The 22,351-nt window shown below is 39.6% G+C and overlaps 1 protein-coding gene across 1 annotated transcript; it reads left to right on the forward strand.

The window, feature by feature from the left end:
• Nucleotides 1–1,987: 1,987 nt before the first annotated feature.
• Nucleotides 1,988–17,665, forward strand: LOC143860679 (DEAD-box ATP-dependent RNA helicase 20-like). The gene is made up of 10 exons (XM_077371454.1): nt 1,988–2,179; nt 2,271–2,977; nt 9,788–9,967; nt 10,138–10,299; nt 10,442–10,596; nt 15,181–15,273; nt 15,350–15,435; nt 15,517–15,743; nt 16,774–16,995; nt 17,253–17,665. The coding sequence occupies exons 1-10, from the start codon at nt 2,121–2,123 to the stop codon at nt 17,357–17,359; spliced, it is 1,998 nt and encodes a 665-aa protein (XP_077227569.1). The 5' UTR covers nt 1,988–2,120; the 3' UTR covers nt 17,360–17,665.
• Nucleotides 17,666–22,351: the final 4,686 nt, after the last annotated feature.

Consider the following 22,351-nt stretch of genomic DNA (forward strand, 5'->3'; position numbering starts at 1 on the left):
CATCTTCTCAGGTGAATATGTGTCGATCCTGAGTCGTCTGCTTTCTGCGTGCATTTTTTTTTTTTTAAATACGACAGAATTGTACTAGAGATCATACGAAGCTTACATAAGAAAGGGACCAGGAGTCCCCCCTTGTATTACAACATATAGGGGCCCAGGATATAACTTTCCGGATCATAAAGTAGAAAGGACAGAAAAATCAAAAAGGTATTCCATTTATCATTCCCCCTACACATCCATCCTCAAACCAGATGCGTTCTGAGTGCATTGATGCCTTCATTTTGTGTTCTGTGCGCATCCACGTTTAATGTGAGTTGTTCACGCCCTGCGTGTGTCGATGTGTCTTTCACATTCCATGTATTCGGCATTCAAAGCTACTACTTTGGCATAACGCCATTCTAGAAAAGTCTTTTTTGTCTAAGAGTGGTATTAGATCCTAAGGAAGAAGTGGCGTTCCTCTCTTCTTCTCAATCACCTGAAATCCAATCCCAGGGAATAGGAAGTCGGTCAACGACCCCCTATAAATGAATTTTAGACTGTTTATAAATTTGGCACGGGTGTGCATTCATCACTTACCACACATATCATTCTCATTGTCCGACCATGGCGATCACACCACTGTCCAAGAAACAGAAGTGACATATTCTTCAGATTCAATTTTGGTTGATCTACCGATCTCTTGATCTCTTAGATTATTGAATAAGTTTGGGTGTAAGTGGAGCCATTAGTTTTTCTATAATTGGGCCTCCATCTATTCACACCAATAGATCACTGAAGAGTATTCATGTAGTCTATGGTTTATTGTGGCCATTAGACATTTATGTAGGTTCCACCGATATATATAATTATTATATGGTAAGTGATATATTCGCCCCCCTTTTCTTCCCGGGCCACCTATTTAGTCTATTTATAAGGGGACTGATATTTCCCCCTTTGACGGATAAAATCCTTCCCTTTAATGTTATTCGTTAAGTTTTAAAGGCAAAGAAAAACATTAAAGGGGTGAATTTATCCTTAAGCAGTGAACCAATCTCACAGAAACCGTTGAAGGGGGGATTTTATCCGTTTAGGGCGGGGAATATCATTTCCCATTTATAATTAACCTTTTACAGTAGAAGGAGGTGGGCAGGTGGCTGAGGGAACCAACGAGGGCGAATATATCATTTGATTCATTTGCCTTAATTATATACACGGTCCGATGACCATACTATATCACTTTAGGCCCCGTTGTGATTGAAAAACAAGATAACTTAAGGAACCATATTCTATTTTCTTTTAGTGGCACCTTCAATTTATGACAATATCCCTCTAAAATAACCATTGCCCTCTACATTTTGGAAAGAAAAAATTTCTTACAGAAATATTTTTCTTGGAATCCAAGCCGGGCCTTAGTGAAGTCCTCATTTTTATTTTTCCAAGCAAAATGGTCCGAACAGCGCATGAAAGTGTTCTTTTCATGTTTACTGATGAACTATACACACTAAAAAAATTCCTGGAAAAAGAGAATGAAAAGGAAAAGACTTTCCTAGCAGGAAAGACCTTTCTTGCCGACAAAAGAAGCCCGAGGTGCATATAGGGCGGGATTACCTGATTTAAGCGGGGACGGGTACGGGGATTCCAAAAATTCCCTGAAGCAGGGACAGGGCGGGATGCCTCTGGACCCACAATCCTCCCTATAAGTGGATGTCTTTTCATAAATTGTTTTATTTTTGTTTAGAAATTTGGATTCTTATTTAATAAGTGTTTGATTCCGGGCGAGGAATGCAACATCCGCCTCGCCTTGCCACCCCTAGCCTCTAGGTCCTTTTTAGGCATTATTTATAATAAATTCGCACCCACTGTAGAATAATTCGCACTACTGTCACGTTAAAAAAGCGTTAAAGTCGGCGACGACATACGCTCCTTTCAAGGGGTGTGAATTATCTTACATGGGGTGCAAATTTATCTTTGCTCAAATTAAAATGAGAAGATATTATAAAAGAGAGAGAACAAAGTGAAAAGTAGAAGCAAGAAGAGAGGAGCGGAAGAAAATAAAAAAAAAACCCTAATTTTCTTCTTCTTGCCGCCTTAGGAGAGGAGATTTTCTTTCCTCCTTTTCCCCTTCTGTACCAGCTGCAGAAATGATGAACAATTTCGATCTCAGATATGCTGATCCCAATTCCTACCGTGAGAGAAGAAGGTAAACCCTAACCCTAACCTTAACTTTTTTCTCCTTCTTCTTTTCTCTCTGTTTTTATGATTTCAACTTTTCCTTCTCTGTTTTGTTGCAGTGACCTAATGATTCCTCCAGCACAACCACTCGGCGCCCCCAACATGGGCCGCGGTGGTGGATCCGCTCTAGGTCGGACTCCCTCCGGACCTTTCCCGTCCGGGAGAGGAGGAGGTGGCCTTTCTGGCCCACTCACCCCTAGCTCCATAGGCAGGGCTGGTGGCAATATCAATGGTTCCCCTCATTTCCCCTCTCCCGCTGGGAGAGGAGGGTTTGACCTAGGTCGTGGCGGAGGCCGGGGTTTTACCCCAGGAAGGGGCGGTGGAACCAGTAGAGGTGGGTTCACAAGTGGTGGTAGAGGCGGTAGAATTTCTAATGGGGATCGTGGTGGTAGGATGGGCTCCGGGCGCGGTGGTGGTGGTAGGGGATTTGATTCTGGGCGAGGAGGGGGTGGGAGAGGTTTTGATGGTGGGCGTGGTGGTGGTGGTGGGAGGGGATTTGAGAGAGGGCGTGGGAGGAGTTTTGATGGTGGGCGTGGGAGAGGAGGGGGGAGAGGAGGGGGGAGAGGAGAGTTGAATAGTATTTCGCTTCCTAAGGAGAATTTTGATAACTTGCCTCCTTTTGAGAAGAATTTTTATCTGGAAAGTGCTTCTTTACAGGCAATGTCAGAGCAAGATGTGATTGTTTATCGTAGGGCACGGGATATTACGGTTGAAGGTCGCGATGTTCCAAAGCCGATTCGGCATTTTCAGGAGGCAAACTTTCCAGGTATATGTTTCCCCTGTGCATATTCATATGTAGACTTGGTAGTTAATAAGAAAAAAAAGGAAAATGTTTGAATGGTTCATTAACACTTGTTAATCTTATTTTGTTGCATTTTGTTAGAAGGTGTATTGCATAGCCTAAGGGCATAGTGGTCTTTGTATGTTCTCTTTATATATAAATACTAAAGTAAGGGGGAGTAAACCCTAACTTCTTCCTTTTCTCTCTAATCTCTTCTCCTCTCAACATGGTATCAGACTTTCAGAGCCAAAGGTCTCGAGTTCAAACCTCCCAGATAGCTTCTTCTCTCTAATCTCTTCTCCTCTCAACACATTTCAAGCTATTATTTCGATTTGCAGGTTGGAAGCAAATTATAACAGTAAACTAAATCTTGCTTGAGTAGATAGCTAGGTTTAATGATTGCGGCAAGTATGCCTGCTTTTGGCTACTTCCAAGAATTGGGTCTGAGGATTACATTTATTATTATCTCATTCGAAGTGGGGTTCTCTAATCGCGTTCTTTGGGTTCTTGGAAATAGGGTTACTAATCACATTCTTTGGGTGCCTACCATTGCTTCTGTGTGGCTTTGAAATGCTAATATTCTTTTTAAATCGATTTTAAGTGGTTTTCAAAAAACTTCGCTCATCGTGGTTGGGAAACAACTGGTGGTTAAGAAAAGGAAGAGGAGATGGAGATATGGCTGTTCTTGCTAGCTTTTCTCTGCTCATATTTGTAGCCATCTCCTTTGGTTGGACAGGAATGGTACTCAATAAATAGGAAGGGTGGAGCTTCAAATGGATTGAGGTTTGGCTCTACTGGTTTCATGTCTAACAAGTCATGGGGCATGGATGGGCTCTTGATATTGGGGTTAACCCTAGCAGGAATTAGTTTCTCAGCTTGATCTGTCATCCTTGGAATGTGACCTGTGAGTAGATATCACTGATATGAAATCCACAAGGGGTGATGACAAGGCTCTCTTCAGTATGATAAGGATCAACATGAGCTCTTGTGACCCGCTGAGATGGACAATGGAAAATAATAAAGGGAGTCTCCAAAGATACAACAAACATATTCTCATTTACTGTTATAAAATCCTTGGGGTTTCTAGGTGGGGCATTCTTGCAATTTTTTGGGAATTGATTCTCGGTAGTTCCCTTGAAAAAATTGCATATGAATTTCATCACATTAAAATTTTAGCGTTCTTCATAGTTCCTACGCTAGCATGGCCCGTCTTTAATTTTTTGTTTTTTTTGTTTTTTGAAAGGCAATCGAATAAATTTAAAGGGAGGACCAAGGAGGTCACCCAAAGAGAGGAACAAGGAGAACAGAAAAGGCAAACCTTAGCCGACTAGAACCTAAGCCCAACCTTAGCCTAACCATGGCTGATATCCCTTTCCCTTGACTGTCCTACATCAATTGGTACCGGAGCTATATATATATATATATATATATATATATATATATATATATATATATATATATATGAGGAAAAGGATTGTACGCTCAAGCGTACCAAGCTTATGGTACGCTCAAGTGCCCAATCACATATGGGCCCACTTTGGTAGGATGATCCAAAGTATTCATTTGAAAGGCCCTATCATAGATATGGCGTGTACCAAAGATCAGCTCCATAGGATCATCCTAACCCATCTATTTGTGGAGGGCAAAATGGACAGACCACAAATCTGCCCATTTTGCCCTCCACTTTTGGAGGGGTTAGGATGATTCAATGGAGCTGATTTTTGGTACACACCTATCTATGATAGAGCCCAAGGTTTTAAATCTCGGTTTCGGTCATCACCGAAACCGAAACGTTTCGGTCATCACCGAAACCGAAACGTTTCGGTTTCGGAACGAAATTTCGGACGAAATCTTGTAAAAATTTCACCGAAATTTTGGAAATTTCCGAAACGTTTCACCGAAATTTTGTACTTCACCGAAACGTTTCACCGAAATTTCCGAAACGAAATATTTCGGCCGAAACGAAATATTTCGGCCGAAATGAAACGTTTCGGCTGAAATTTAAAACCATGATAGAGCCTTGCAAATGAATGCTTTGGATCACCACAAAAAATGTGGGACCCATGTGATTGGGGCTAAGGGTGTCAATTTGGCTCGGGCTCGGAAGCTCGCTCGAATCCTTAACGAGCCGAGCCGGCTGGCCAGGCTCGTTAAGCTTAACGAGCCGAGCCCGAGCTAGGCCAGGCTCGGCTCGGCTTGTTAAGAATTTAATATATTTAAATATATATTATATATTAATATATACACTAAAAGGGTTGTCCAGGGAGTGAAAGGGGGAGGCAAAATATGTCACTTCTTTTCTGGAACCCCATTTGTTACTTGGACCACCCCCTGTAGTGTAAAAAGAGTAGTCAAATTACACTAGATAGGGCTTTCCAGGGAAGATGAGGGGTGTGAACTTGATATAACCCGAGCTCGATCAGGCCGCCGCTCGCGAGCCTGGTCGAGCCCGAGCCGAGCTTTTGAGCTTAACGAGCCGAGAATGGCCAAGCTCGGCTCGGCTCGGCTCGGCTTGTTTACACGCCTAATTGGGGCACTCGAGCGTACCATAAGCTTGGTACACTCGAGCGTACAATCCTTTTCCTCTCTCTCTCTCTCTCTATATATATATATATATATATATATATCCTCCCTTTTCATCCTGCGTAAGGTAGCGTAGTATTAGTCGTTCGCTTATATCCCTCATTTGTCCTGCTTCATTTTCACTAGTTATCTTACCGTTGCGAGCCTTGGAGTAACGGTAAGGTTGCTCCATTGTGACCTGGTGTTCACGGGTTCGGGTCACAGAAACAGCCTCTCTACAAAGCAGGGGTAAGGCTTCGTACATCTAGCCCTCCCCAGACCCTGCAATGGCGGGAGCCTCGTTCTCTTTGCGGTTCATCTTCACTCTTGAAATATTTCAATTTTTTATTAGGATTTTATGAGTTCAAGAAATGAGTCGTTACACAGTTACACTTGATAGTTGCTGCACTATCAATCATGGTTTTAAATTTTGTCCGAAATGTTTAGTCGAAATATACCACTGGTGAAGTCTGCTTGGATTCAGAAAAATACCAGATTTCGCTTGAAATTTCGTGATTTCGTTAGTTTCAGTTGAAATATGCAAAAAACAAAAAGAAAAACCACTGGTGAAGGATCTTACCTGGATTTTGGCTCTATTTCTTATTGAAACCGAAATGTTTGCGTTTCCCTGATGACCGAAACCGAAATTTAAAACCTTGCTATGAATTATCTTTATTGGGACATGAAAGAAAGGAGATAAAACCACCAGTCTCACCATTCATGTGATTCTAAAGCACCCGAGTCAACTATCTCGAAGGTAGAGGGAGATGAAGTGGACCCAACATGAGCAAAAACATGAATACTTTACTGCCCTACCGTGGTCTTGGAGCTTGAAGATACTTCTAGGGCTGCAAGTTGGTTATGAAGATTGGCGATAACTTTTTCGCATGGTTCCATAGAAGAGTTACCTATCGTCAATTGTGGAGGGGCTTCCTGAATACCCCTGGAAATATGCATGGAAGTCTTCATGCCATAAGTAGGCAGTGTGTGCATTGAATCCTTTGAATCTTGGACAGACACAAATGGGGATGAAGGTTCCAACACGCATCTTGTATGTCTCTTCTTCCTACCCTGGTTACATTTTAGATTATCCGTATCTCATATGTCTCTCCTTCCTACCCTGGCTGCATTTCAGATTATTTTTCTCGGTTGAAGTTGTGCTCCCTAGATTGGCACATCAACCAACATCACGCCAATATTTGACCTTGCCTCTCAAGTAGGAGAACTAACTCCTTGGGGAGGCTTGTCATTCTCCTTATCTCATCCTTATTGTAATTGTGGAAAGCCTTAAGGTCAACATTCAGTAATGTTAGGAATTTGAAAATCCTTCTTTGCGCTTATGTCTTCAACATTCAAACCAATGAGTTTTACTGATCCTAACTCTTTCCATTTACTCCTAGGTATACCATAATACTTCTCTAGGGATGTCTCATCGGGAAAGATTTGCTGCGTCTTGATGTAACTAAGAGACACGCAATATCATGCTTTTAGGAATATGTCTTGCCGTCAAGATCCCTCATATCCTTGGAAACATCAAAGAACAATAAATTTCTAATGATGCTGGGTTGCATCAAGTGCAATAACTATTACATGTTTGTATAGTTCTTAGATTCCCATCTCAAAATTGGGACTATCCATCCTCCTTCGCTTCTTATAGTTCTTACATTAACATGTCCGGACAGGGAGTTGTTCCCAATGGGCATCTTAGCAGACTCGGGTCATTTTAGATAGTTCAATTCATCTCATCTGATGGTCATGATCTGGAATCCAAGGTGGTCCATCTGATTGCTTCCATAGGTCAAATACACATTTGAATCTTTCATAGAGATATTGCATGACATATCTCTCTAGTCATGATCTTAGTTAAATTATATCACTACAATTTCGAGATTTTTCATCTGTTTAAAACAATATTTTATTTAAAATTTTATATTACAAAGCATCATTTATGAACGAAATAGCCCTTGCGATGTGCTTCCAGCACATTCAAAACAGATCTGTTAGTCTAATATTTGTTTCATTCTATTCACTGTAAACTCATGATGGGATTGGAATGGAATTTCCCTTCAATAAATAAATTCTTATCAGAGAGAGGCAGTTCGAAAAACTTCATCAGGCTTCTCGAATTAAAAAAAAAAAAAACAATTCTTCAGATATTCATAAAACATGTTTACAATCAATCAAAGGCTATTTAAAAAGCACCTTAAGTAACTCCTGTAACTTATCATTCAAAAAAAAAGGTAACTCCTGTAACTTGCCTATCAATAATTGATCATCTCCTCCAGATCTAGTGGGAGATGTGCCATATGGCTGATGAGGTTAGCCATACAATCTTAGGATAGATAGATCTTGTCTCTTTAATTCTCCAAACCTTCTCTAGGCTCATTGATGTTTGCTTGGATCGGAGGGCGATGAACCTTGGCTCCTTGGGTCTAGAATCGCTCTGATGGCATGTAGACTTCTTTAGAATGTTAGAGAGTGAGGCAAAGAGAAGAAAGAGAGAGAAGTGAGGAAAGAAAAAGAAGGGAGCAACAATCATGGAATTGGGTACTCTGCCCATTGTGTAGCATCCCTTATTTGTGCACTTAGGAGGCATTCGGATATAACATTTTTTCTTCTGCACAAGGGTTTATTGGGGAATGTTTATTATGCATGGTTTGGGTAGCACATGTTTTGCAAGAACTATACTCGAGAGTGCTGAATTTGACATGAAATTCCATGAAAATGGCATCTCCCCTCCCCTCCCTATCGTGATTTCATTTGTAATCAACCATATAAAAACTCCCAGAGTCAATCATTGACTTTCTCGAGTTGACTCGGTTTTACCTTGTCCAAGTTCTCATCTGAGTCTGAGTTTTGCCCTACCATGTCAATGAAACTCCTTTGACCCATCCATGTAAATGCAAAATTGACAGTGTCAATCATTGACTCACATGACTTGACTTTGGCTCGTTTACCTTGGTCGAATTCTCATCTGAATAAGATTTTTTAAACAATGCTTGTAATGAAAAGAAAATCATGGTTGGGCTATATCCCCCCTTGACCAAAAAAATCTCACCACCCACCTCTCTTTCTCTACTCACGCCATCTATCCTCGCTCAACTCTTGGGGGTAGAGGGAAAAAAAAAGTTAAAAAAAGTAATACAAATTAATTAATTAATAAATAAAAATTAAACAATAAATAATAAATACATAAAAATAGGCAGTCATCTATTTACACTTCTAATGGGAAATGATATTTTCACCCCTTACATTAGGCATTCCACCCTTTTTTGTTGTCTTATTCACTCTATAATCCGTGAGTTTGTTGCCATTTCTCCCTCTCCACTCTTGGGCAGTCTTTGCCTTGTCTCGCTCAATTGTTGGACAAAGTATGTTTATTAGCCAAACAACATACAGAAATTCGAGGAAAATGCAGGATGTCATCTAAACAATCTAAAATTGCATTTTATAAAATACTGGGTGCCACCTAAACAATGATAGGCCTATTTCAGGGAGGACTTTTCACTAGCTTTCAACGAATTTTAAACTTCCAGTGAATACAAACTCACCTTATCCAAACGCCCCCTTAAGTGAAAGACCACAATATAATATAAATGTGAGAAAATGCGCCTAACATAAAAAGATGCATGAGAAAGTTAATAAGGTAACTTATTTCTCAACAGCAAGGAGTATTGATGCGTTCGAAGCTGAAATTTTGTGATAGGTTGATGTTTCTTATTATGATCCTTCCACAGCATTGTGGGGAAGACCCACTCAATGTTATCACTTTCCTTTTTCTGATTATGGGTGAATGATTACCCACTCAATGGCTAATGGTGGTTAAATCCCACCTTGGCAGTTGTACTGTAGATTTTAGGAGATAGAACACACTATCTGTACCTAGATTGTTGGAAAGATTTCATACAGTTAATGTAGGGGAATTCTTAAGGTAGATAAACTAGCAGTTTGGTAACCTTGAGGTCCTACTGCTAGATGCTTGGCGTACGGTTTTGGCAGCTTACTGCACCTGTATTTCTTGTATATGTTTCTTGTCAACAAAATTTCTTATTACTTTCATTTCAAAAAAAAAAAAACCAAATTTCTTATTACTTGATTGAGAAGCAAGTAAACAATTATGGACTGTAGCTTAAGTGGAGCATGGGCTGGGGTGGTTTCTACTTTTAGAATTGTTCTGATAGCCATTGTTTCTCGCTGTTGCTTTTATCTGACTGATATTATGTGCTTTGACAGATTACTGCCTTCAGATGATAGCTAAATGTGGCTTTATTGAGCCAACAGCTATTCAGTCTCAAGGTTGGCCAATGGCTTTAAAGGGTAGAGATTTAATTGGTATTGCTGAGACTGGTTCTGGAAAAACATTAGCATATTTGCTACCAGCACTGATACATGTTAGTGCACAGCCTCGTTTGGGTTAGTATATGTTTATGTTAAAAACATTGGGTCATTAAAGTTTCTTACATGTATTTGATATAAGCCTTCGTTTTGAATTCATGTTCTTATAATGTGATCTCAGTTTTTGTCTTTGTTCTGCTCCTTCTGTTTTTATTTCCAAATAATCTTTTTTTCATCACATGTTCCAGAGCATGGTGAAGGTCCTATTGTCTTGGTCTTAGCTCCTACCAGGGAATTGGCTGTTCAGATTCAAGAAGAAGCTGTAAAATTTGGATCTCATTCAAATGTCAGAAGTACTTGCATCTATGGGGGTGCCCCCAAGGGCCCACAGATCCGTGACCTACAAAGAGGTCTTGTTTTTTCTCTATAGTTCAAAACATAAACTTTTAGTTATCTGTGATTTGGAGTTTCTTCTGCATGTTAGTTAGTCCTTTCTATAAGAACTTCAATGGGCAAAATGAAATCTGGAGCTGATTATTCTACTTTGCCCAGGCGTGGAGATTGTCATTGCAACACCTGGTCGATTGATTGACATGTTGGAGGCTCGCCATACAAACTTGAGGCGAGTAACTTACCTTGTCTTGGATGAGGCTGACCGAATGTTGGACATGGGTTTTGAGCCTCAGATTAGAAAAATCATATCCCAGGTATGATATATTTCCATTGACTTCTCTCATTTACATAATAGTGTATTATTGTATTAGTTTTTCCTCTTGTTCATCTTTATTTTATTGTGGCAATGCTTTGATATGTGATTAAGTCAAGTATTCATTAGCTTGTCCAACTTGCCTGCCTAACTTTCGAATTGCTTTATGGGTTGAGCAAGATTTTATGCCCATTTTGTATACAATATAGGGGCTTCGTCTGAGCTATATTATATTTGACATTCTTATACTAGCCGGTTTTTTTTTTTTCACAATGCTCTTAGGTTACTGTTTAGTAACATTTTGAGTATTCTTGAGTTGTGGACAGTATACATCTGGTTCATTAAGTTCTTTTCTATGCAATAGAAACTTCTCTAGAAACGTACTCTAGTCCTACTTGTTATGGGATTGTTCTGATATTGCTAGGATGTAGATAACCGCATCTACCTGCGTAATTTTTGGGTTGCTATGTTGGCTGAACAAGATCTTATACCTGCTGTATTAGAAGATACTTTTAGGCTTTTAGCCCTGTTTTATTGTGTTTAACATGCTTAAGTTCCCAGCTCATATCTTGTAATTTGGGAAAGCACCCTTTTCTAATGCATATCTATCTGCTTTAAGGTGCCCTTAGGTGACTCTGATTTTGGGGAATATTCTAATAAAAACCGATCTAAAATTTTGTTGGGTGCATAAAAAATATTGTCTTGATATTTTGTCCTTTGGTTCAGCTTCTGCCTTATGGAGTCATTGCTTATGAATTGGTTTGTTATACTGCTCAAATAGTAGATTTCTTTCAGTGCTGATGCTACTTCGAATTAATAATTTTCTATGAACAAAATTTTGATCTAGACATACATGGATTTAAATTTTGCGCTCTTGGACATTGGCTTTTTGTATTCAGCTGTGTCAGATGTAAATTCTTCTCCCAAAAATGCAGTTAGATAAATTAATTTTCCATTTAGGTTTAATACCACCATTAATTTTTTACATGCAAGGTAAGTTTTATCTAATTTGTATCAAACACATTCATGTTGTCCATTGTTTATTTTGTATTCAACTTTTCAAATGCTTATGTTATAATTGCAGCTCTTTATTAAACACGTACCGTGTTGTATTATTTGTTAGGTTTAAAGGTGTAGAGGTATTGAGTATCCTTAATAACTTCCAGTTTCGCATCGTAATATTTGATACATTTATTTATTTTTTTAAAAGTCCTCCAAGATTGCTGTCTTGGTCCACCACCCCGAAAATATTGCAGTATGAATGTCTGGTTGTGGGGTGATGAGATATAGCTAGTTATCCAGTTTATAGAATGTGGAAATTAATGTAAAAAGGTTTATCTTCAGTGGAAAATATCCTAGCAAAGTACAGGAAAGGAAAGCTATGACTAGCGCTAAAGATAAGAAGAAACTAACTAACAGCGGGAAGGAGAAGCAGCCCTTCAGGCGCTGAGCTCCTGACACCCCTCACACTAATTTCAGACCTTTATTCGTGGGGGGAGGTGGGTTTTGATGTTCTTCCTGATTTTTGGCAAAATTGTTCTATTTTTCTATGTTACTTCTGGATTGCAGAGGTGGAGGAGAAGAATTCTCAATGGCTTCTATTATAGGTTGAATACTGCCATCATCATTTAACATAGCAAGCCTGAATGTATCTTCTCTGACCTTTTCAGAGAGGACTTTTATTCTTTCCTTGAAAAGGTCCATCCACTCTAGTAAACCTGCTTTGGATGGGAGATTTGGTGGGGCTCCTCCTGCCCATGAAGAGTCCGAAGGAGCAGTTTGTGTGCTAAAGGGGGCTGAGTGGCTCTTTTCAGCATCTTTTGTCCTGGATCTTCCGACCTTTGAATGTCCTGTATCTTCTTTAGTTTCTGCCCCTGTTTCAGGTAGCAAACATGCTTTTGAGATTTCTGAGTCTTGCTGTGCTTGTCCTAGTAGAAGAGGAGTATTGGCCTCGGACGACATTTCACAGCCTGATAGGGTATTAAGGTCAGACTCCTGGATAGAGTCGCTATGGGCCTCACTTCCTATCTGCTTACCGGCCTCCTCTCTCTGCAAGCTTTCTTCTATAGTCACAGTCAACAATCTTAACAAGGCTGTTGCCTTGTCTTTGTCAGTGAGAATAGCAAGCCTATATGATTCTTATGCTTTTTCCGATAATGCTCGAGTCTTTTCATCAAATAGGCCTTGACCCACTAGTAAGGCTTCTCTGGATGGAAGTTTAGATGGCATCCCTCCTACCAAAGGAGGACCTCCTGGGGGGTATGGGAAGCAGCTGTGATTTGGCTAGAGAAGCTTTGGAATGGGGAGGAGGTGGCTGTCCTTGATGATCTGTTTTCATGAGGGTGAATTCTGGATTGGGTGGAGACCAGAGTTTACTGAGCTTTTATAAGGGGTGCTAGGTGGTGGGTTATTGGTTGCAATTTGCCCCCATATGATGGTGTTTAAGGGTTCGTTCACTTGTTTTCTCGGGAAAGGAAAGGAAAGGAATTTGACGTGGCAGAAAGGAAAGGAAAGGAAAAGAAACTGTGCAGGAAAATGAATCTTGAGCCTTGATGGAGGTAATATGAACAACTCTTGAAGTTTGAGCACAGCACATAGGACCTTGTTAAAATATTTCGAAACAGTCGCCCTTGACCGTCTAATGGATACTCTAATATTATGGTTCCTTTGGCTGTGGGCAATTAATTGTAAGAAAATCGGCACTTGTTCCTCAACACAACAATGTATTGTGTCTTCAAGCAAGGCCATGCTTCTAAATATCGCGACAAAGCTGCGGAAGCACTGAACATCCATTCGTAGAAGCGCAATACAATGATTCTCTGCATTTGTAATCCGTGTAACAAATGTCCTACGAGTTTCGTACCCACTTTCATAAGGGCCCCTTGTCATATTTTCTTCAATGTAAAGTCTAACCCTAACCGTCACTGTAGCTACCGAGGCCATTACTAGAGCTGCAACTCGAATAATCGGCGTCCTCCTATTTGGTGGTAGCCCTACATGGAGAGATTCCGGTTCTAATCCATTAAAAACCCTACTTTGAAACCGAAATACTAGCAACACCAAACCACCAAGACATTATATCAGAAAGCTCTACAGAATATGCAGTAAAAGATCAAATTAGTACCCTAAACCAACAAAACAAGCCAGAGTTTTTGATGAAAACCAAACCCAATGCATGTATGAGAAACACCCATCCACCCGCCAACACCCATCCACCCACATATCATCAACACCCATCCACCCACCAACACCCATCCACGCACAACCAAGGCATTATATCAAAACCACCAATGAGAAGAAAGGCCAAGGAACCAAACAATCCATAAAATGTAAAGATAATTAGTAACCGGACATGCAAATGACTAAACAAAAATATTTAGATGACAAGAAATCCAAAACCCCAAAATCTGAAACCCTATTTGCAGAGAAAAGCAAACATACTACGAAAACCCCAAAATCAGAAACCTTATTACAACAAAAAACTGAAAAAAAAAATCGTAATACCTACCCCAAGAACTGAAACAAAAATGCAAGGAAAACCATAGATCCGAATTACAAAGAAAAATAACTTGATCTTCCAATTAGAACTTTATTATGAAAAACACACAAAACCCTAAAAATTCAAACCCTAGATCTAAAAAAACAATGAAAAATCCTTTGGTTTCACGAAATCCAAACCCTAGATCCTAACTTAGTGATAAAATCCCAAACAATACCAAACGAAACCCTAAACCCTTTGCTACTATTTCAGAAGAAACAAAAAGAGGGAAAAATGAGAAATGAACGAGGCTAAAGGGTTTCAACTGTAGATCTTGTAGATCAAGGCTAAAGGAGGCTGATCCTTCGAAGAAATGAGATTTTTTGACTAAGAAGAAAAAAAAACTTGCAGAGGAGTTTCAAACCACCGGATTTTCGGAGAAGAAGAAAGGAAGAAGTCGTACCTTGACAAGGGAAAGTTTTGTCGGAGTGTCGCTTTGCCGGTGAAGCTGTGCTTGCCGGAGAGAGAAAGGCCACCGGAGAGGGTGAAGTCAACGAAGGAACAAAATTTTCTCCTTTTTTGCCTCGAGCGTGCTTCTGTCCCTATCCCGATAAATTTTCTCGTGAGGGAAAATAACTCATTTTCCTATCGTTTTGGCGAGAAAGAGAATCACGCCTTTTGCGAGAAACCAAATTTTCCACGTAATTTTTTATCAATTCCACATCAGATATTCCATTTTCCAGAGAAAGTAAGCGAACAACGTAAAACGAGGGTTCCTGAGAAAATTTTGGTCGCTTTCCTTTCCTTTGCTCCCGCGGGAACGCAAGTGAACATGCCCTAAGGGAATGGATGGGGAGAAAACCGGGTTGTGTACAAGCCATGCTTGAAATTTTTTATAATGAAGTGAACTAGTTAAATATCTGACTTCTTTACCTGCTCTTCTTTGTCTCTTTGATGGTTAGAATCTACTAACCGGCTTTGCATTTTAAATTTTGGTTTCTGTTTCCCTTTTAGTTTTATTTATTTTTTGTTCTATGATTCTCATATTGTAAACTTCGATTAAATATAACTTTAGGACTAAATGTCTGGATATTTCAATAAATGCAGATTCGGCCTGATAGGCAGACATTATATTGGAGTGCCACATGGCCAAGAGAGGTTGAGACATTGGCAAGGCAATTCTTACGCGATCCTTACAAGGTATGTAGACTTGCATGCATGAGTAAATTTGGATGCTTGGATGGTATTCATGCTGAATAATGAATTGAGTTTGTAGGTAGTCATTGGATCTGCAGATCTGAAAGCCAATCAATCAATAAACCAAATTGTTGAAGTTGTCTCGGAGCACGATAAGTACCTAAGGTATGTCAAAAGCGACTACTCACATAGCTTGCTAATACGATGAAGTCCTTTGTTGAGATAATGTCTTGATTTTTTATGCAGGCTAGTCAAACTTTTGGGAGAAATGATGGACGGGAACCGGATCCTTATCTTCATGGAGACAAAGAAAGGGTGTGATCAAGTAACGAGGCAGCTTAGGATGGATGGATGGCCAGCTCTATCCATCCACGGTGATAAAAGCCAGCCCGAAAGAGACTGGGTTTTGGCTGAGTTTAAAAGTGGCAGAAGTCCTGTAATGACTGCCACTGATGTAGCTGCACGTGGTCTTGGTAGGACTAGTTTGTTAGGCCTCTTAAAAAGTCTTAGTTTAGTTCTCGAATGCTCAAGGTGGGCAAGTCGGCGGGCTGCTGACCAGTTTCCCCGGAATTGTATTAGTGGATTGGCGGTATGTTACAGGGGGTCATCATTCCAAAAGTTGTAGCCATGGAAAACAACTCGCGTCAATTTTTACACTTGACCCCCAAGAACAGGATCTTACAATTGGGTGGAAAAACAATTTTTACCCTTGACCCCCATGAACAGGATCTTACAATTGGGTGGAAAAGCAATTTTTACCCTTGACCCCCAAGAACCGTATCTTCAATTGGGTGGAAAAGCAGTTTTGTTACTGTCCTCTCTAACTGCTTGCGCCTAAACACTTACCTCTCCAGTGTCCCATTCTCACAGCTTATCTGTTACATGGACGGGGGAGCCCTGGAATTATTGTCTGGTACAATGAATCATTCTCTAAATTTTTGAGAGAAAGGTGTTACATTCTACATAGGTCATGATCATGAGTACAGAAAATACCTATCGGCATATGGAGAGGATACCTTGAAAATGTGGGTCATTAATGGCTTTAGTATTTGCTAGTAAGTGTTGGGATCTTGTTACCATGATCATGAGAACAGAGAATAACTTTCGGCATATGGAGAGGATAAAGTGAAAATTTGGGTCATCTAATGGTCATTAGCATTCGCTAGTAAGTTTTGGGATCCTGTTACCAGGTGTCTGTAACATGTAAGATTATCGCCGCCCATCCATATGGTTAAGGAGCTGGTTTGCACGGCAGCCCGATTGACTCGTGCAGCATATTTTGGGTTTAGAGAGAGGGGGTGATGGTGCTGGTTCTTATCCCTGCAGGGTCAAGGTGGGCACATTTACTTCTTGATGTGTGCTTTATGTTTGATCAGGAGATAGATAAGGGGTGCAGGGATAAGGGCAGTTGCATTTTCTCCTCTTTTTGGAACATTTGTTAGTGCATTCCACTACCAATTAATAAATGATAAGAAGGTAACCTAGTATCTCTACATTTTGCAGATGTGAAAGATATAAAATGTGTGATAAATTATGATTTCCCTACGAGCCTCGAGGATTATGTCCACAGGATTGGAAGAACGGGACGTGCAGGCGCCAAGGGAACTGCTTTTACCTTTTTCACTCAAGCGAATGGAAGGTTTGCTAGGGAACTGATTAAGATCCTACAAGAAGCTAGGCAGGCTGTAAATCCGGCACTGACCACCATGAGCCGATCGGGTGGAGGTATGCTTTTTCAGAGGCTCCTTTTTTAGTGCATTGATGCAGTCCTATATATAGGCAATTAAATTACTATGGAAATAAAAAAATCCCTAAATCTAAATAACATAGAAATAAAATAACGTGGAAAATAAAGTCCCTAAAAGCCCTATTGGGCAAATATGCCACTTATTGGGCCACATTGGTTCCTACGATCCTCATCATGTATGCTCACTATATTGGAGCTTTTATTGATGGTGTTTTGTTTCCATCTTTTCTTGCAGGGCCTCCCAACAATTTTCGTTCTAGGGGACGAGGTTTTGGCAATCGTTCTTTAATTTCTGGGTCTAATACTATCCCTTTGGGCAGCGTCAAGAGGCCGCAGTGGTAGTGCGGGCGTGGATTTTTCATGGACTAGACAGACGGGTATGTAGTTTAACATTTTGGCATGTTTTCACTTAAAGAGGTTTGGAGCCTTATGCTTATTTTTACCCCGCCGTGCCAACGGCATATCTATATCTAGTTACAATGGGCGTATCTCTAACCTATTGCAGTACTACTCTTGAAGTGTGTTCTTTAGTAGGTACACTCTTGAAAGTCTTGTAATATCTGTTTATTTATGGTGATTTTGTTGTAATGGTTACACACTAATTAGAATGGTAATACAAGCACACAGGTGTGTGGCTTAGGTGGGTTTTATCTAGTTTTTGCTGAAAAACTTGAATTGGGTTTGATCTGAACCAGACTCGATTATAAGGCAAATCTTCCACCACACGAACCAGATAATCAGAAAAGGTTCACCCAAATGGGAGATAGCAAGCTCGGCTTTATTCCATCCATGGATAAGTCTTACTGTCCTCCATTTCCAGCTGGAACAGTCCCCTTGTGTAGGGCAGCCAATCCACTGAAGATTAAATTATCCAACTGGGTAGCCAATTTCAGGAACAACTTGTCCAAGTATTCCTGTCCTCGTGGAGGACAGACCTAACACTGTGTAGATTGCAGGATTTTTTGGAAAGCTCTGAAAAGCAAAAGTTTTCGTTATTTTTTTTTGCTTTTCCATTGTTTTACTACGCATGAAAAGAAAGTAGCTTGAACCACAGCAATTCAAGTTTTATTTACGGGGACATTTCAATTTATAATTTTGAGATTTCATATGGTGTAAGCCCTTATAGTCCCTTATTTTTCAAAAAGTACTGTACGGACCACAATATAGGATGATCCAAACCGTCCATATGATGGGCCATAACGGAAATAGGTTGTACCCAAAAAATTGTTTCCATAGGATGATCCTAGCCCTTCGATCTGTAGAGGTTTCCATAATATACAGATCGGAGGGTTGGGATCATCCTATGGAAATGATTTTTGTGGCTCAACCTATTTACGTTATGGCCCATCATATGGACGGTTTGGATCATCCTATATTGTGGCCCGTACGGTACTTTTTAAAAAATAAGGGACTATAAGGGCTTACACCGAATAAATTCTCTTATAATTTTATCCCATGAATAACCTATAACCATTTCATTTCCCTCTAGTTGGTGGAAGTTAAAAAAATAAAGGGAAAATTACATTTACACCCCCTCTAGTTTCTGACACATCCACTTCCACCCCTATAGTTTAAAATGTGACAAATACACCCTGTAGTTTCAATTTGTATAAGGTAGGCCCCCTCAGTTGACGGTTCGTTCGTCCACAGATTGAAGGGTTAGGATGATCTTTTGGGCACACCTTATCTATGTAGGACCCATCAAATGAATGCTTTGGATCATCCAAATAATGTGGGCCCATACCCGAATCCAAACACTACCAAAAAATTATCCAAATAATGTGGGCCCACATTGTTTGGATGATCCAAAGCGTTCATTTGATGGGGGATTCAAGAGGAGCTAACAAAAGGAAAATCAATATAAATCCAAATAATGGTGTTAGTTATGCTCTGATCGATACAATTAGGCATAGATAGGGAGAGAAGAATCCAAGCATATACCAGCCAAATACAGTCTATATGCTCCCTCAATCCCTTTACAAGTACACAATCATAAGGTGGGTAAATCTAAGATAAAATTTGAGAGGAAAAGGTCACAAATACCCTCCCCTGTAGCCAACCACCTTAGGACACCTCATTTAGTCCCAAAGAACCCCAAAATTTTTCTTGAAAAAGCCTATAAATAGAGGCTCCTTTTCACACGTGAAAGAGACCACAAATTTGCTAATAAAATTTCTTAAACAGTCCTTTCCCGATTTCCGAGTTAGACAGCCTGATGGGTGCTGCAGTTCAAATACCTCTTATGAGTAGAGCTCCTTGTTCTATTTGAGTAGCTTGGTTTGGTATGAGAGTTTAGAATATTGTTTAAGCAAACTCAAATCCAAATTAGCATCTAGTGCTCTCAATTAGGAAACCTCTAAACTCTCAGTTAGGCTTAACCAAAGGATCTCTACGCAATTTCTTAGTTTAAACTCAAAACCCATTTAGCATAGCCTAAACGTTAGGATCCTACTCCCATTGGGTGTAAAACCCCTCTCAAAACCAATATTGAAGCAAATCAAGATATATCAAGCCGATGATTTCAACAAAGCTGTAGCTCTCCAATTTTATGTTTCTTCTTTCTCCCATTCATGGGTCGTCAGGGGCGATGCCAGAAATTTTGCACAAGTGAGGCAAAAATTATAGTAATTTTTTTTCTCCAAACAAATGAAAGTAATAATGTAATATTATAGTTTCCAAAAAAAACCCTCTATATATTCCATCACCTGCGGCGTAAACATCACTTCGGCTAAAATGCCCTTGGCTATATATTTCAATCTTGTTCCGGAGAACAAAACATATTCAAGTGAGGAATGATAGAATGAAGTGCGGCATACAAAAACCAGCTACAAGGGCGCCTCCATTGGTCCCATCTTAAGAAAGTGAGAAAGTGGATCACTTTCTTAAGATTGGACCAATGGGGGCGCCCTTGGAGCTGGTTTTTGCAAGGGCGCCCTTCAGTCTATCATTCGTCAAAAAGTGGATGTTAAATTCTCTTGCAAACCCCACTGGTGGAACGGGACCAATGTGCATTTATAACTTGTATAAGTCAAAGAACAATAAATGGATTCGGTGACATTCACCAATGGGGCGCCCTTTCATCTGTTTTCTGCTTTCGGTGACATTCACCAATAAAGGTATATTTGTTCTTTCCCAAAAAATTAAGGGGGGCAATTGCCCCCCTTCCCTTAAAAGTGCCGTCGCCCCTGGGTCGTACCTTTTGGTGGTTGATGTGTTACCATCATTGAAGAAAAGAAAGGAGAAAATAATTTAAGAAAGGGAAAGAAGAAAAATATGAAACGAGAAAAGAGAGAAGAAAAAGAAGAAAAAAATGTGTGGCCAACCTTCTACTAGTCCGTCCATGTCTCCTGACATTTCCTTGGCCATTTTCAACTTGGGATGTCTGTGTCATTGAAAAAAAGATCTCCCAACTCGCAGGTATAATGGTATATGGGACATGAGTCCAAAATCTGTTGGAAAGTTAGCCTATGTGGCTGCTCTGTCATGCAACAAACATTCCGCGAAACGCCTTTTGGGATGGACCCTAGCAAATCCCATATCAATATACATAATGTAAGAAAGCATATAAAAGAGGTAAGTTATCTGGCTTCTCATAGAACTGATTAGCTTATTCTCCAAGGAAAATAATGAGCAGCCAAATGTTGAAGCTGGGGTTACTTGTCCAATGATCCAAACCATTTAATTTTTAAGATAGTTATTAATTTTAGGCCATAAAGAAGTTAGATAGGTGATCTGCTAACAATCCAAACACACAAGTGTGTTTTTGGTTTATTGTATTAACATTATACAAAGTTTGCAAGAAGAAAAAATAATGAATTGGTAGACAATCACAAATAAAGTCCAATCGATATACATGATTCACCACAATGTGTGGGACATGAGTCCATTCTAACAACCTTCCCTTTCATAAGCCATAGACCTGACAATACATTAAAGTCCCACCTTATTTTGTATTTTGACAATAATGCACTCTTTTCTTTGACAGAATAACAAGCATATATACTATGAAACAACCAACTACTCCAAAAGTTTGAGGTTATTAGAGTTAGTGTTATTTAATCATTTATGTTTCAACGCTCCACCTCAAGTGTGACCCCTCTTTTTCTGGATTGGGCCTTACACGTGGTACATGTGGTCCCTCCTTTGGGTTAGCCCTACACATGAATTTTTAATATTAAGGAATTGTTGGGTTTAGATGTAAAACTTTGGATCGTGGTGTTCGGTCCATATTCTTAATATTAAGGAATTGTTGGGTTAGCCCTACACATTAATTTGTTATAATTATGCCATGATTATAACAAATTAATCTAAAGGATCTACCATGCAAAATACTAGGATACAAAAAAATAGATTGTGAGACTTACCTCGATCGGCCATGACATTGATTGATTAGGCTCGGTCTTCTACCGCCTCTTTGGTCTGCCCGATCTCTGGTGGGGGAGATCTCTTTTGGTCATGTTAGATGGCAACACAGACCAACCCCTATATTTATATAAAAAGACCTCCTAGGGTTCCACCCATAATAAATCCTAACTGGCTTAATGTATTTATCCAATGGATGTAGTTGAATCTAGGGTGACACTAATCATCAATGTCTTAATAAGGATGGGATGCGCTAATTACCCTTATACCCTTACCGATCACCATGCAAATAGGTAATTCTAGTAATTTCACACTCAATCTCATTCTTCAATCTAGACCATCGATCTTACATCAATTATTGCCCGCATAAGATCTTACATTAGAACCCAGGACCTGCCGTGAGGCAATAGCTCTGATACCAAGAGACACAATCAAATACTCCAGAAGCTCAAATGGTTAAGAGTTGGTGTTATTTAATCATTTAGAATTCAATACATACCATTATTTTAGTATTCATGGCAATATTTGGAGGCTGTGTTTGGAATATATCCCTAAAACAAGTGTGTCATCATATTGTTTTCATTGAAAGTACCAAACTCACCAAAAGCTTAAAACATTGATTTTTTTATTTTTATGAAATAGTTTGTAAGTTGTTTGGGTAAGCATTAAGTATTTTTATAAAGATGCATCTTTACATTGTTTAGTTTTTTCTTTTTTTTTTAAATGATGTTGTTTGACCGACAAGTATACCTTGTTCGATGACGCAAGGGATGAGATAAAGATGAGGAAAGAGTAGAGAGTGGGTGATGTCGCAAGTGGAGAGGAGAGATTTTTAATTTGAGGGATTGTAGCTTCATTCTAAATTTCTTTTTATTAAAACTTAAAAGGGAGAGGGTGGACACATTTTCATTTAATGGCGTGAAAAATTCAACACCCTAGAATATGGATTCTATTACAAAAGGTGGTACTTAG

The sequence above is a fragment of the Tasmannia lanceolata genome, unplaced genomic scaffold (genome assembly GCF_043159265.1).
Source record: "Tasmannia lanceolata isolate RefF3 unplaced genomic scaffold, GAP_Taslan_0.1 ptg000037l, whole genome shotgun sequence".
In the NCBI taxonomy this organism is placed as follows: Eukaryota; Viridiplantae; Streptophyta; class Magnoliopsida; order Canellales; family Winteraceae; genus Tasmannia; species Tasmannia lanceolata.

Excerpts from the sequence above, each read along its gene's own strand:
- LOC143860679 (XM_077371454.1), top strand. The coding sequence starts at position 2,121 with ATGATGAACAATTTCGATCTCAGATATGCTGATCCCAATTCCTACCGT. Across the intron at positions 9,968-10,137 it reads TAGTGCACAGCCTCGTTTGG|AGCATGGTGAAGGTCCTATT; the intron begins GTTAGTATATGT and ends CACATGTTCCAG. Across the intron at positions 10,597-15,180 it reads TTAGAAAAATCATATCCCAG|ATTCGGCCTGATAGGCAGAC; the intron begins GTATGATATATT and ends CAATAAATGCAG.